Source organism: Eutrigla gurnardus, assembly GCF_963514095.1.
Source record: "Eutrigla gurnardus genome assembly, chromosome: 10".
NCBI classification, from domain to species: domain Eukaryota; kingdom Metazoa; phylum Chordata; class Actinopteri; order Perciformes; family Triglidae; genus Eutrigla; species Eutrigla gurnardus.
Window position 1 is genome coordinate 7,490,550 of NC_139924.1, and position 16,087 is coordinate 7,506,636.

The following is a 16,087-nucleotide window of genomic DNA, read 5'->3' on the forward strand; positions in this document are numbered from 1 at the left end:
CAGAAACATGGAAACACCTGCCTTGATGATCAGCTGTTGAAGGAGTTAAACATTCTGCATGTATAGCAGAGCCCTTGTGCCTCCGGTTGATTTCACTCCACCTGAAACTCAAAGTGACGTGCGTTTGAAGGAGAGAACTAAAGCATTTAAGGGAGGGGATGGTTGAAGGCCGGCTCGCTAGATTAAAGTCTTACTTTGTTGGGGGTTGTATGAGGTTCAGGATAGTGGTTTTTCCCCTTGGTTTGATGCATTCCTTCCAAAGAGACTGAAAGACGAGCATTGCCATCTTTCCCTGAATGCGTCACTATATTTTCGAGGGAAACCCTCTGCTGGAGTCTAAATTTGCTGCAGATGTGTACATACTGCAGAGGTGCTGATGCATGGAGCTCCTGAATATTTCAGGCCCTCAAACCGAACGCCACCCAAGCAGAACTAAGCGCCAGGTCCTCACACTTAGAAGGGTCGCGCTACAGTAACTTCTGACAAGCACAAAGTCTGTTTAGTCACAGCAGCTGAAATGTCAGACAAGTCTGGACTTCTGTGTCTGCGTAGAAACCAGACGGCTATTTTAAGCTTTTGTGAAAAACATCAGGGAGGCTTCACTCGTCTGATGACACAACGGCCTCCATCAGTTTTCTCTGCAGACGTTTACTGATGGCTTCAAAAGTGTTTCTGCGTGTGAGGTTCAAGGCAGAGTTCTGTTGGAACGCTTTTTGGGAAATTAAAGAAACGACCCAGAAATGGTTGAAAAAGTTTGCTTTTTAAAAACTCTTTTTTTTAGGATGGTGGCTTCAAGCTGGATTTCTAACGCATGGTTGTGGCAGCCATGACAAATGGTGTTTGTGTGCCCTGCTCCACAATCATGTATCAGGACCTGCTGTATGTGCAGGGTTTGGGTTTAATAAAGGCAACGGCTATATAACAGTGCAATCCCATACAACAGCACCGCAGACTAGAGTCGAATCGATCCGTCTCAATAAAAAGTGAACCGTGTCCAGCCTCCGGCATGTATGTGAGGTAAGTGAAAGGAATTGAGCTTGCATGATTTTCTACTTCTTTTCTGAACCATAACTGCATAATTGATGACGTCCTTCCATTGTTTTTATTTTTACAACCGTTCTAAAATGTACACCCACTCTCTGGGATTCCTTCTTACCCATGCCTGGCACATTTGATCGACGCCTTGAATGGATGTCCACTGCATTTTGTCCACGCATTCATGTTCCCCAGAGGATGAAGCCTCACCTGACTTCGGTGAGTCTCTGACTCTTGCATCACCACAGGGTTTAGTTTTATGACTGAATACACTTTCCATCAGCCTCAGCTTCGCTTCTAATGCTAATCTGCTACTTTGTTGAAGTAAGATGGGGAACATGTTAATTATACCTGCTAAACATCAATATGTAACATTGTTCTTTTGAGCGTCCTCAGCGTTTTTTTTTTAAACATTGCGGTGCCTTAATGCAGCCTGTCTGCCTGGCGTCACAAGTCTTTATTATCAGTATCATCACAATGGAAAACAACTTTGACCATGCATGGTAACATTTATTCCAGACATGCAAAATGTACACCACAGAGATGAAAACTCGCACATACAGTATACAGGAAAAAATAAATGGCAATATACATCCGAATGAAATGAAGGTTTGAGCTGTTTTACTGACAGAGCAGAGCTGATCGGGGTCTTAACGGGACAGTAAACGACACATGTGATCTACAGAAACTACCTTTTGGCAACAATGTAATGTCTTTTGTTTGTTTGTTTGGTAGCAAACATGGGGAATCTTTGGATTTTGCTGCTTTCAGATGTTTGGATAAAGAATGTTTTATGTACAATCGGGTGCATTATAGTGTTAATACGTTAAAGATTGTAGTTGTTGATTCTTACATTGATGATAATCAGTTTAGGACCTGGTAGAACATTTCATCCCTTGTCCGTTGGAATTAGCTGGTGTTTCACTTGTATGTGCCCTGAAACGAACAAATGTTTTATCTCTTTAAATAGACTTTGCCCAAATCATTCCTGATTCAAATTCAAGATGAAAAGAATAAATAAATGCAGCATTACTGCTGAAAGGAGAATCGACCTGTGCTTGTAGCATAAGCCTGTAATGTGTCAATACAACTTAATACAGTGACTTCTCTCCGACAAAGTGATTAATACAGACAATCTGTCGTGCTCGTATTTCAAAGAAATGCTCTTTAAATTTGTTACTCAGTCAAACTCAGGCGTGTTCATTTACCAAAAAATAAATAAATGTGCATACGCCTGTTTGGCCCATAACATGCGTACATTGCATATATATATATTTTCCCATATAAATACATTTCGTACCAATACAAGGAGCAGAAAAAAACCATTTGGTGAAATGATGGCATTTAACAGTTTATGTATAACAATGTAAGAATGGTGACAGAAAATGTGCTGCTATGGTGGAGAAGGACAGCAGGCACTAAATCAGGGTTTGTGGTAAAGAATCGGATGTGGAAGGAAGAGGAAGAATTTGGGGAGGGTCGGCATGCGTTACACAAGGGGGGGGGGGGGGGGGGGGGGTCACATATTATACACAAATCCACTCACTTCCATGTGCAAACCTGTTAGCCTCTCTGACTCCTTAGTGAGAAAAGAGACAACTAATAACAGTCAAAACGAAGGCAGAATGTTGGTTATCTACATTCAGGCATGCAGTTGGTCTCTTTTTCTTTTTTTTTGCTAAAAAAAATTAGAATAAATAACAAAAATTAAAAATGTGTTCCCTGCCCCCTTTTTCACAAACCCTTGAATTTCTACTGATAATCCAAGTGCTGACAATGCAGCCATCGTGACAGTCTTAGCAAACCCAGCACCACTTGGCATACAAACATTTTATAAAATGTACATCTATATATATATATATATTAATATATCCATATTTCAAATATATCTGTAGCTGTATATGCTTTGAATGCAAGGTTCAGTAGGGAATATATGAGGATTATGTGCAGCTGTTTGACACCCAAACGCCCAGACATTGAACACGTCTAGCGTTCGCTCTCTCCTCATACGATGATCATCCTCTTCATTTCAAGAAGTCCGTTATTCCAAAGAGAAGTCCTCCGGCCACATATCTACAGTTTCTTTTTCCTCTCTTTTAATCTGAACTATTTTACATTAGGTTTTTGTTATTTTGTCAAGCAAATGTTACTGGATTCTAATGCATGCATCTCAGATTTTTTCTCTCTCTGAATGTTTTTATTGGTTTACTTGCTGCACTACCTTCCCTCATGAGTTATTTTACCTATTTTTTGCTTTCTGAGGTCAGTCGTGATGTATTTACAATATGGTATAAAGTCAGGAATTGTGTTTCTTGTTGTTGTTGTTGTTGTTGTTGTGTGGGCCCCCCCCCCCTGTTTCATCCATGGTTTGGCTTTCACGGTTTAGTTTCCCCCCTCGGGTCCTCCATGTCAATGAGTTGCTGCGAAAGAAAAAGGAGAAGAAGCGTGACATCGTCAGGTCAGACACGAAGACAGCGTAAACTCACCGTCAAAGTAATGACTTTGACTGCAGCTCAGTGTTGAAGGCTTGGAGCAGTCGGTTTACCGCCCTCGCTGCACAGTCAGCCCACTACGCTGGCTGCAGTGCTTAATCAATCCACACACACACACACACACACACACACACACACACACACACACACACACACACACACACACACACACACACACAGCCTGCAAATGTGCTGAGTTGAGACATAGAGAAACAAAGATCTCATTGCTCGTGTCATATATCACCCTGTAGTCGTAATGCTGCAGGTATTCTGTGTTGTCGAACACTTGTTAAAGTCCTGTGTGTGTGTACCCATTGCATGTTCAAAAGCTGTACTATAATCATAAAAATGTACGCTTTGCACAGTACACTGCATCACTGAGGCTTTCCCCCTAGGCTGCATGTTAATGTGAGTCGTTATTTAAACCAGCTTTCATCGTAATGTGAAATATGTCCTTCTTTGGCGTCGTTTCTGTACCTGAAACTGAGACGTAGACTACGATGATGATGACGCCGAGGACGATGGAGACGATACTGAGCAGACGAGCCAGTCGACCCAGCCTCCTCGCCCCGTCAATGTCCCCCACCTGGAGGCTGTTCCTGGACTGCAGACACACAAAAGCACAAGATATTAGGATGATGTATTATGTTTATTATTATGATATTAAGAGGAACATTTGAATGAGATATATGGGAGACATAAGAACATTAAAAAGGGGTTTATGATGACATTTTATTTCTCTCACAAATCGGTGTAAGAGAGGAGTGGCTACATTACTTCGCCAACAAGGGTCATTTTCACCTAACTGATCAAATGAAAGACAAGGAAGATGATACTTTACAAAGACTTTATTGAATATATGTTCCTCTGGCATGATAGATGTATGGACTATATGGAGCAGCCTTCACCCCACTGAAAAGCAATTTACCTTTTACTATGATACACGGGAGAGCCTGCTAACACTGGCAATCCCTGGAGAGAGTTCTGTTGAACATAATACCATATTTTGTAATTCCAAAATTGAAATGTATTCAAAGTGCTTATCGGGAGCTGAATGGATGCTGGAGGAGGTAGTGTAGTAAAAGAGCGTTTTATAATTCATAGTAGAAAGAGATAAAAGAGGTAATGACACTTTTTGAATAGAAATTGATTGCTCTTTTGCCACATTATACGTGGGCAGATTCCCAGACAAAGTCATGGCTCAGAGTGAAAATCTGCTTCAAACTCTCTGCAGTAGAAAGCCGTCACACTGTCCTTAAAGCGAACACAGAGGAAGTTCCCTCCACACGACAAGGAGCTCTCTGAGAGCTACACTTTAAAATATTTATCAGGTGGTTTCCATTAATCGACGGCCGAGTTATTTTAAAGAGAAAAAGACACACATACAGTAAAGTGACGTTGGCTCGTCTACTGGGTGCTGTAGAGTCCCTGAAAATAACAACAATCATTTATTCCCAGTTGTGAATGGTTCATCCACCCTCGGACATCAGACATAACAATGGTCCTCCCCGTCCCTCTATCCTCAGTCATCCTGGGTGTCGAGCTGGACTCATCACTCTCCTTCGATCCACACATTAAATCTGTCGGTCAACCCTCATTCTTCCCTCCTGGAAAACATTTCCGAGGAACACCCTCCCTGAGCAGAAGTGATGCTCCCAACATGTTTGTCATTTCATTCATCCTGTTTCAACCCTCATAACTGCATGGCTCTTTTGTGTAAATTGTTAAGTTGTACTACCCTCTACTAGTCTCTTTGCGAGGCACCTTGAGATATTCGTCTGTATTTTTAAAGCGTGCTATATAAATTCAATTTATTATTATTATGACGATGAAATTGTCTTTTTCAGATTGGCAGGTTTGATGGAAGGGTGTGACTTGCAGAGCCGTTTGGATGGAGGAGGTGAGCGCAGTGCTGTGAAGGGGTTGTAGATCAACTTAATGTTGTATGTATATTGCTCCGTGTGTGCTGCAGATATGGAGACAGGAAGATTTATGTGTGAGGCTTGATCCTTGTGCAGTGCTTTCAAGAGTCCCAACACAACAAACCTCACACGGTTGATGTGGATTTGGGCTACTTTCGGTGTGTAATCTGGGATACACATACTAGGTTCTTGACAAGTATGACATTTCTTGAATATTTTATATGACTCCTTGTATATTCATAACTGAAGGCATTTCTATCACTTCAACTGGAATAACATATGAAGCAGTGGACTTTTCAACCCTCCATTGTCATCTGCACTGGAGGACATGTTCCTTTATTACGATGAGTTTGGGCGTTGTAGTTTATTTTCAGTGACACCCATCAGAAATACTACTAGCTACCCATTTGTGTGTTAGTCCAAGGTTGAAAATAGGTGTGGTTAGTGATATTTAGGCCGAAGGGACGTGTGCAGAGCATCAGTGCAGCATTGGTGCTGATAAACAACATGTTAATATAATAGAAAGATGCAATAACCTGTCTCACCTAAACACAAATGTGGTGTGAGCTCATGAACAAACAGAGTTGTGTTTCCATCAACACTTAACACAAATTACAAGGCGCACTGAGGAAACATTGGACACTGGAGAGTTAGAAAAACTTTGCCTCGACTGAAGCATCATCTTATCAAAAGATAAGGCACCATGCCCGGAGATAAAAAATAAATAAAACAAAAACTATCCAGGAATGCTTCCATGAACAATACAGTGACATTTAGTTGTGGAGTGGCCTGTCCACTCACACTTCAACCCAGAGCTACTTGATCTTGTGTGAGCCAGTCTCTCCCCCCGTGGGGTGGCTTTTAACTACTTTTTGGGTTCGTGCTGAGACTGTTCAGAGGTCAGATTAGACGAGCGTCACGCATACGTTGTGTTAAACAAGAGCACGGACAGAAGGGGAGGAGATCACATGTAACAACACTCATGTTTTACATTCAAAATGCCACGCACATTGTGATGGTATCGTCTTGTTTTCATTTAAAGGCTGATGAAAGCTGTAGGAGCTGTCCGTGGTGCTGAATGTGTCTTTTTGTGCTGTGTGCAGTGCAGCAGGAAACGGACGTCCTGCTGTACTCATCTATATTGAATTACACCAATATATTTCTGTAGGGTACTTTTCTCCATACAGATAATTTGGTACTAAATGGAATAATTACTGCCCCTTTCCATTTTTAGGGACAAAATATGTCAAATCAAAGCCAGCTCAGCGGTGTACAGACATTGTTGTCGAATAAATGATCTCCTTTAATTCCCCTCAATGGATGTGTCTTTGATTTAAAACTGTTAAACCAAAGATAAAACAGAGAGTGGTGTAATCATAAAAGGACATCTGTCAGTACGGAGGGTGCAGAGGTGGGTTTTCCTCAGTATGAGATAAGATTACACTGCAGAGACCGAGCGATCCCTCCCTCCATCCGCCCTGATCTCCTCCTAGTTACTTCATCCTCTCACTCCCATGAGCCAATCTGTCTCCAGGCTGTCTTGGGTGTCGCCATTCCCACAGTGCACTTGGTGCAGGTGGGTGGGGCATAGTGCAACACCGGGGGCCATCAGGTGCTGCTGGCGAGGGAACTACTTTAAATAAGTACACTGATGTTGCAATTGTTTATATATTTGTATAGTATTTATCATTCTTTTTAAATTATGTGTAAACTGCCTGTTTTCCACTGGGACTTTTACAGACTGTAAAACATACAGAGCCTGATTTATTTATTTATTTATGGGAATATTAATACGTTGGCTATTTATTTAAGAAGCATATCCAAAATATGATCTGAACTGCTTGTTTGCGAGTGAGATGTCGCTTGATGTCAGATGTAAGAGAGTTGTTTTTCAGTATTTTAATTTGATTCAGTCAGCTTTAATTCAACAAGTCATTCAATTGATGAAAAACAATTCAATTAGAGGGGGAAATCTAAGATTAGTATTTAAATTGATTTAAATTCCAAAACTTCCAAATTGGTTTTGGTACATTTTCAGTGTGACTTAAATCACAAAGCTAAATCAATGCATGTGTCAATCTGGAATTTTGACAGTAAAATAAGATATTTTTTCTCTCTCTCCATACACAGGGACTCATTTGAGATTCTCTCTTCCAGGACTGCAGTGTGAATGGTGCAAACACAGTCCCAGTGGGGCCCGTATTGATCCCGACTCACATCACACAGAAAGGCACCATCAGCAACTTAAATCAATGAAAGCCCCTCTCAGAAAAACACTGTCTATTCAGTCCGTTAGGAGGGAAAATTGAATGAATGAAGGAAGATGATAATATTTGCCATCAACACTGAAAAGGAAAAATAAAATAAGGGCAGGCTTCTATGTCAGCGTCATTGTTTAATACAACCTGCACTGTTTGACGTGTGTGTGTGTGTGTGCACGTGTGTGTGTGTGTGTGTGTGTGTGTGTGTGTGTGTGCGGTTAGTGGGAGGTACCCTTTGCTCAGCTGATGAATGTCTATATTGATTCACAGCAAGAGTAAGCCTGGTCATATTTGTTTTCTGAATGGGAAATTCTACCCTCAAAGTGTCTTGTCCAGTGTTTATTGTGCTACCAGTGTACACACAAGCCACACACACACACTCACGCTACCCTCTTCTCTCTGTAGTTCATGCGTTCAGCAGAGGAAGGTGGAGGCTAGTAGTCAGTAAGTGCTCTCTTTCATTAATAATGGAGAGCAGCAGCAGCCTGGTGGAGAGGGACAGTGTACGACCCGGAGCAGGTGTGTAGTTATGTCTGTCAGACTGGCAATTTTGATCCAATTAAAATGGTTTATTTGCATTAATGCCCCTGATTTTATTTAGATGACTACTCTCTTTAAAGTGCATTACACATTTTGGTACGTCCCCATTTAATGTTTACTTAGAAACCTTCAATTTTAATATGTTTAAACAAAAACAAATCAAGGTTGGGGGTAATTTGTAATTATGTAATTGCAGCCACTTTTAAGCCTGCAAAGAGAACGAGGCTGTTGGTTTACACCACGTTAGTCTCGTTGGGTGTAAGGAGCATCGTGGCCTCTAGGGGCCGCTAAGCAGGGCTTTTAGTCTTGTTACACTCAAACCTCCATTAAAATTGCAAACCACTCAATGCGGTTAGATGATCAAATCTGTCAGACCCATGATGGCACAGCGCTCATTCTAGGAGCTATAAAATGCATTCTAGCTGCTGCTGCACCTCATACATTGTAATTTTATTTATATCTTGCTTAGCCGGTGAGCTGGAAACACAGTCCTCAAAAGCTAACTAAGCTAAGTGTTAGCACCACAAAACACAGGGCCTTGGTGGAGAATGCCTTATTCCGTTTAGCACGTCGAATGATCTAAGGTCAGGTTACGCAATTTAGCTCAGAGAGCAAAGCGCTGTCATTAACAGAGCATGCAGCTATTAGTGATGAGTTTGTCAAAAGGAAATGAGATTATCAATATGCAGTACATCTACAAAGTGCTGGCTGTCCTGTCCATCAAGGTGCAAACACATCTGTAACTACATAGGTATCAGATTGATGCAGGAAAAGGAAACGCTAATTACCTGAACTAAAAACAAGAGTCCCGTTACAACATTGAATGTGTGTGAAGTTCCTTAAGACTTCATTGTGATGTGAGGCAGCGAACAGATGTTGACCATGTTGGCACTAAACATAAAGTACATCTTAAGCTCGTTAAAGGTTTTACTATTTTACAATTCCTCATGTCGTGAAATGAAATATAGATATCATGTTAATAACACACATGATGATGTAAATAATCCAGCACCTCTTAAATCATGCTTTTGTACACTACAGTTATGGTTGGCTCTCTCCACATTTGTATTTTGAGAGCAAAAAATCTGCCAAAAAAACCCCACAATGACTAAAGATGAATTTGACTAATTGCATCTATCGTTATGGCAATAATGTTGCTATCGTGGATTCTTCTGGCCACAATAATAATGTAGTGAAAATCTGATATCATGATAGCCCTTCAATACATCCTATTTTAGCCACCGTGGAATGATAATATCAAACTAGCTACGCAGATTTAACGCTGCAAATAATGAATATATTTTCTATTATAATGTGAGCAATCTCTGGTTCTCTCTCTGCAGGACTCTCTATGCTTCATATAATTGGCAACAACAGTATAAAGTGCTCTCACACTATATCTGCAGTCTTAGATTGCTAATAAGAAGTCATTTAACCACACACACACACGCACACACACGCACACACACACACACACACACACACACGCACACACACACACACACAGTCATCCATCCAGTGTAGGATTGCAAGTCCATATTTCACAGGCAAATCTGCCGAGCGTGCAATAACGCTCCCGCAGTTTGGGCCTTCCCATTACTGGGATAGGCTCGTCTGAGCAGTAAAAACCTATTACCCCTGCCTCTCCAATCCCCATAATTGACTGCACATCTTCCGTGTTTGCCAGCCGCAAGCCTCCTCCGCCGGAGCATCTGTCAGAGATCTGTGGCGGCATCCAGCTGGAAGTTGGCTTTTAGGTTGTCGTGCTGCTGGAAGTGGCGGTGGATGATGATGGATGTAACTTTAGTCAGCCCCGCTGTTAGCAGTGCACCATCTGCCAGCACAGAAAGATGCTGACTCCTTTTACACGGCTAAGTGAGGCCCCAACAGATTGCCTTTAATTAGAGTTCATTTTGGTCATTTGCAGGATTACAGCATGGATACTATCTCATTGTTTGATGTTTTATGTCTGTGGGTTTCTTACAGTGATGCCTGATGACGGTTAGTTGAAATAGTATGATTTCTGAAATTCAGTTCATGTAATGTGGACAAACGTGAATTATTATAAGATTATTAAGGATTATATCTACACCACCATAAAAGGATGATGTGGAAGTTTGATGGGCAACAAACAGACTATATTAAGGTTATCCTACAGGTATCTCTGTATTGGTTTTTACCAGCTCTTGAGGGAAATATTTGTGTCTTCAGCAGCTAAATGCTCTGCTCTGTTCACTGGCCAGTTAGCTAACCAGATCTGTCTGCCGTTTGGTGCTCTGCAGGTTGCTTGAGAACAAAGTTCTTTTGGATGGGAAGTCCTCTTTGGACTGCGGATGGTGAGTGACGTGGTTTTTTACCAGAGAAACTGCTGATGTGATCAAAAGCTCATGTTGCGGTTCGGGATCAAAATCCAGATGGACAGTTTTGTATTTTTCTTAAGAGCTTGAATGAGTTATTAGTTCATTTATATTTGGTTTAGTTTCCTGGAGTCTGGGCTGTTTCTTCTGAACTCCCTGCATTAATACCATTTTAACAGCAGTTGAGCAGATTCTTTTTTTTTGGGTTTGTTTTCTCCTCAACTTTCCAGAGGTATGCATTTCACATGGGCGGGGCGGGGCGGGAGGAAGTATTAGCACTTAGTCATGAGCTTTCACTCTCAGGCTGTATATCACGCAGCATCAACCACATTACTTTTAATTCATTTGTTCACAGCAAGTGTTGCAAACCTCTGCTTTCCTGCTCTGGCTCACTTGCACTTATCTGCCTGTCGCTGTGGTATCTGATTCAATTCTTTTGTAATCCAGTGATAGGAACTACTTTATAGCCATTTGCTGTCTCTCTCTCTCTCTCTCTCTCTCTCTCTCTCTCTCTCTCTCTCTCTCTCTCTCTCTCACATCTGCCCTTGTAGCGAATAATGTTTTGATCTTCTTTGCGAGGCCGTATCCCCTTTCCATACCCTCAGGAAAGAGAGAGGATGTTGATCGCTGCCACGGCGCTTGGCTAACTGCTGCAATCTGCCCTCTGCAGAGAAACTAAATAGACTTCTCTCGCCTTTCATTGAGTTAGTGGCCAGCTCCAGTTTCTCCCTCCTTCACTTTTCTGTCTTTTGCCCTCTGTCAAAGCCTCTCACTCTTTCTGTCTCTCTCTCACACTTACACACACACACACACACACACACACACTCACACACTCTCCGTGCCATTAGTGAGTGGCTGACTTGTGAATGTCAGTGGGTTCACGATGATGGCTCGGGGAAGTACAGGCTGTCTCGTGGATACAGCCTGATATTCCCTTTGGTGTGGAGTGCCCACAGGAGTGATATTACAGAACTAATGGGTTTACTGCATTGCCTTGTTTCTCTGTACATCTGAGTGCTGCTGCTGCTGCTGCTGCTGCTGCTGCTGCTGCTGCTGCTGCACAGTGTCGGAAGTAAAGTGTGCTGAAAAACACAAATGGCTTTGCAACTAAGCCGCCATCAGCCAGCAGGAGTTAAAATCCTGACACAGCAGAGTTACTACTGATGCTACTTAAAGAGTCCTGGTGAAATACTGCCAAATACTTAATGCAAAAGTGTGTCAAAAGCCGTATTTATGTGTGCTGCTCAGTTACAGTCCTTCTCTGCTGTTGTTTTCCTGGCTAAAGAGGAAAACACAGAGGTCCAGTGGTGGAGGAAGTATTCAGATCCTTTTCTAAAGTATAAGTACTATTACCACACTGTAAAATACTCTGTTACAAGTAAAAGTCCTCCATTTCTCGTACATGTGTGTATGTATAATCAGGAAAATGTACTCAAACGTATGAAAAGTATAAGTATTCAATGCCCCTGTGATCATAATGTTATTGTAACTCTTGTATTAATGTAAACTGTATACTGTTGTAGTTGGTTGAGGTGGAGCTCATTTGAATTAGGATTAGGATTACTGCAACAAATGACCAACCTGCTTTTTTTAATTACTTGATTAATGCTGTCACAATTACCCAGAATCCAAAGTGGCAACTTTAAGGTGTCAAATAATTGTAATGAAGTAAAAAGTACAATATTTCCTTCTGAAATGTCTTGGAGTAAAAGTAGAAAGTGTCATGATATTAACATACTCAAGTAATGTAGTAGTACCTTAAATTTGTACTACATATGATAACATGTCAGGACATGTACTTAGTTCCACAACAAAAAAATAAATACAAAATGTAAATACAAGACGTAACTGGCTTCCTAATTTGGTGTAATTCATATCTTTAAGGGATTTAATAGTGTGCTTAATTTCACATATTTTACAATAATCTGAAACATGTGAAAATCCTTGCTTCAGTTGAAGAAGTTTGTGATTAGAGTACATGCACATATATATTTGTGGTCTCATCATTAACAAAAGACAAAGGGCTTTTCTCACACAGATTTTGTCAGCTAGAGACCTTTATTTTTACTAAAAATGAAGGCGATTACAAATGGAAAGCTGCCGGATTACTGACCTGCCGGTCTCGAAGAGAGTCCTGCTGTGTCACATTATGTGAACGTGTACAACATGAACAGTACTACGGTCTAGTACATGGCAGCAAATATCATGCGGCTTTACAGTATGTGTATAAATTGGAACATTTGTCGTTTTTATTCCATCAAACCGGGACACGTTTTGAATTTCAGATCAACACGTGAGTCGGCCTTGATGGAGGAGATCAGAAGGGAGGAGGGACAAACTGATCGTCTGGGACAACTGACCACATTGTCACATGCCTTCTGCAGCTTTTGCAGGAGCTTTTCTTGTATTAACTTGTTCACCCTCAGTGAGGTGCAGCCTATACTTCATCAACGCTGTGAAAACGTAGTTTTCTAAATCAACACAAAACTGACACATTTCTCTGCTCACGTTGGCATTTTTACAAATCAAATTCAAGCACAAGCCCGGCAGTATCTGGCTTGGATATCTGAGACATTCTGGGAATGTTGCCCTGGCCACCATCTTTACTGCAGACCTCTCACCACTGCAGAGGGTGACAAAAAGAAAAGTGTCGGCTTTCAGTTTTTAAGTCGTCGAGCCGCCTCGGCATCAATTACATGCGCTGCAGCGTGAATGCAGAGAGGCCACATGGTCCGTAGGTGGGTTGGGTAGTGTTTGATGGTGACCAAGCGAGGATTATGTCCCCAGGATGTATTGATTGAGAACTAAACAGCAGCGGCATATCAAGCATCTGTGGCTGCCCGGCGTGGCTTCAGTGTCTTAGCTGCATCTTGTATCAGCATTTCCTGCACCCTGAAACGTCCACAGGAGGATTAATCAACTGTCAACGCATCTGAAGCAGAACAACCAGCCGCTGAAGCCTCAGGAGGACTGTGAGCTGATGATGCACTGAGCCCAGTAAACAACAACTGTACTGCATTTCAGCACGATTCCTTTCAAGACAACCTGGATGAGTTTTAGGATTTTCAGATTTGAGGTCAAAGGATGAAATTAGATTTTTACACTTTACAATGCCGGACAGTTGTCTGTTTTAAATGCATGCCAATTATGTGGGAAAGACAATAACAAGTCCAACCATTGAGTCGAATAAAGAACATTATGATTGATGAATCATCGGCCGTGATTTATCCAATTACATCACCAAATGTGTGGTAGTTCTGGCTTCTCATTTGTTGCTTTCATCTGTTTTATGACTGCCGTACAAACAAATTATGTCATTTGAAGATGTCAACCTGGGCTCTGCTAACTTTCTATTAAAAAAAAAAATACTGCTTACCCCCCCTAAAAAAGTGGACGTATGGATATTTTACCTCTATTCAGGATTGTTATTCTGCTCCCAAGCGGTTTAACGACACTCCTCTCAGACCAATATTGTTCTTAGTTCAGAGAAATATCCACTTTCTCCAAAATATCCCTCCCACTTTCTTCAAACCTCAAAATGATGTAAACAATTACAACTATGACTCAACAGAGATATGACATGAATATTTCCAAGTTTATGAAGTTTGAAATGAAAGACTTTGCCTTCAAAATAAAGACACGTTTCCACTGTAATTCATCATATTAGTAGTAGTTTTGGATGACCTGCAGGGACAGTTTAGTAAAAGAAAAAGACACTCACCATGATGGAGTACACCAGTGCGATGATGCTGACGGGCCAAACGGGGCAGAAGCAGGACATGATGACGAGGATGAGGTAATCCCTGGGCTTCGGGGTCTCCTGGACGGTGGCGTTCCCGGTGGAGGAGCGGCTCAGACTGGCCTTGGACGGGGAGAGGGGGGCGGCGGCGCCCAGCTGCCCGGTGGAGCCCGACCTCACGGCGACGCTGTGGCCGTTCTGGTCGGCTTCCGGGCCCTTGTCGCCGTGCATGTTGACCGTGAAGGAGGTGGACATCTTCATCCCGTTCCCCCCGGGCTCCGTGGTGAGCGCGAGGAGTTTCTCCGTCTCGTGGGGGTCCACGGGCTGAGTGCCTCCTCCTCCTCCACCCACTCCTCCACCCTCACTTAGGTCGGACTTCAGGAAGTCGAAGTCGGTGTCCGTGTTGATGGCCATGATCGGATCTCAATTGTATCAACTTCGATATGAAATAAAACGGGTTCAAAACTAATTAGGAGGCAGGAGGCACCGACATCCCATAACACAGCTGGATGTTTTCTTTCAACTTTGACTGGATAACCGAGGCGTGGTGGGTGGAGAGGATAAATGCAAATGTGCTTAAAAAAACCCTCTCTAAAAGAAAATAATAAAATCAGAGAGCAGATGAGAGCAGCGTGACTCCTGCAGATATCCTTCTTCCTCTGGCATCACCTTCTTTCACGTCCGCCGCGTGGCTCATTTCCGACGGACACCTCTCTGATAAATCCAGGAGCAATAAGTCAGTCAGGAGCTCCGCTGTCCACTTTCCTTTAACTCTCCTTAAGTAGCCTAAGCGCTCCTCCTCGCTGTTCTCTACACATAAGGATGAAGGTGAAGCACGTCTACTCCAAATAACACACACTCTCTCTCTCTCTCTCTCTCTCTCTCTCTCTCTCTCTCTCTCTCTCTCTCTCCCTCTCTCTTTCCCCCTCTCTCTTTCCCCCTCTCTCTCTCTCTCTCTCTCTCTCTCTCTCTCTCTCTCTCTCTCTCTCTCTCTCTCTCTCTCTCTCTCTCTCTCTCTCTCTCTCCCCATCGCGACGCAGCAGCGCCTCTCCTCAACTTGGGACCGGTGTCAAGTCACACAAAATTAAAGCACTAAACTTCCGGTGACGCAACACAAAATAAAGCCCCCCCCCCCCCCCCCCCCCCCAATCCACAACTCATTTGACCAAAGCAATAACGAACCCACATAATATATCCAATATTGCATGAAACAGTTGGTGAACGGTACAAGAACGCGAGATATACAATTCAATGGGGAATGAAGTCCGCTTCAGAATAAAAGCCCAGTTTAAATGCACCACCCACCCAGGTGCGTCATGTTTGTTGTGACATGCTAGCATGGTGACATGCCGGCGGGGGTGTCTATCCGCCTACGAGCAGCAGCAGCGGTGACTTCCAGGAACTTTAACTTTTTGGGACTGCGGGGTTCAACCCGTTTGGAAGCTTCTGGAGGAGTTCAGTGAGACAGAGCAACCAGGAGCAGGTTGAGGCTACTTTGAGGTGCACGAGGCTCCGGGGTGACGTCCGGACAGGTGAGTTTAAAGTGAAACACGCTTCTTTATGTGTGAAGTGTATGTTTATTACATCCTGCTGTTGATGCGTTAAGAAGCTAATTTGCTTTGTGTGCCTTAATAACGTGCGTTGCCTCCGTCGTGGAGACCGTGTTGTCTCAGGTTTGTCCTCGTTTCCGGTTGGATAACCAGTTGTGTGAAGGCTGCATATAAAAGGATAACTTGATATT

At 42.6% G+C, this 16,087-nt stretch overlaps 1 protein-coding gene across 1 annotated transcript; it reads right to left on the reverse strand.

The window, feature by feature from the left end:
* Positions 1-1,524: 1,524 nt before the first annotated feature.
* trarg1a (trafficking regulator of GLUT4 (SLC2A4) 1a) lies at positions 1,525-15,147 on the reverse strand. Its single transcript, XM_084019250.1, has 3 exons — positions 14,329-15,147; positions 4,005-4,131; positions 1,525-3,455 (listed from the first exon to the last, which is right to left on the reverse strand). Exons 1-3 carry the CDS (start codon positions 14,758-14,760, stop codon positions 3,445-3,447), a joined length of 570 nt encoding a protein of 189 aa, XP_083875376.1. The 5' UTR covers positions 14,761-15,147; the 3' UTR covers positions 1,525-3,444.
* Between the last annotated feature and the right edge of the window lie 940 nt (positions 15,148-16,087).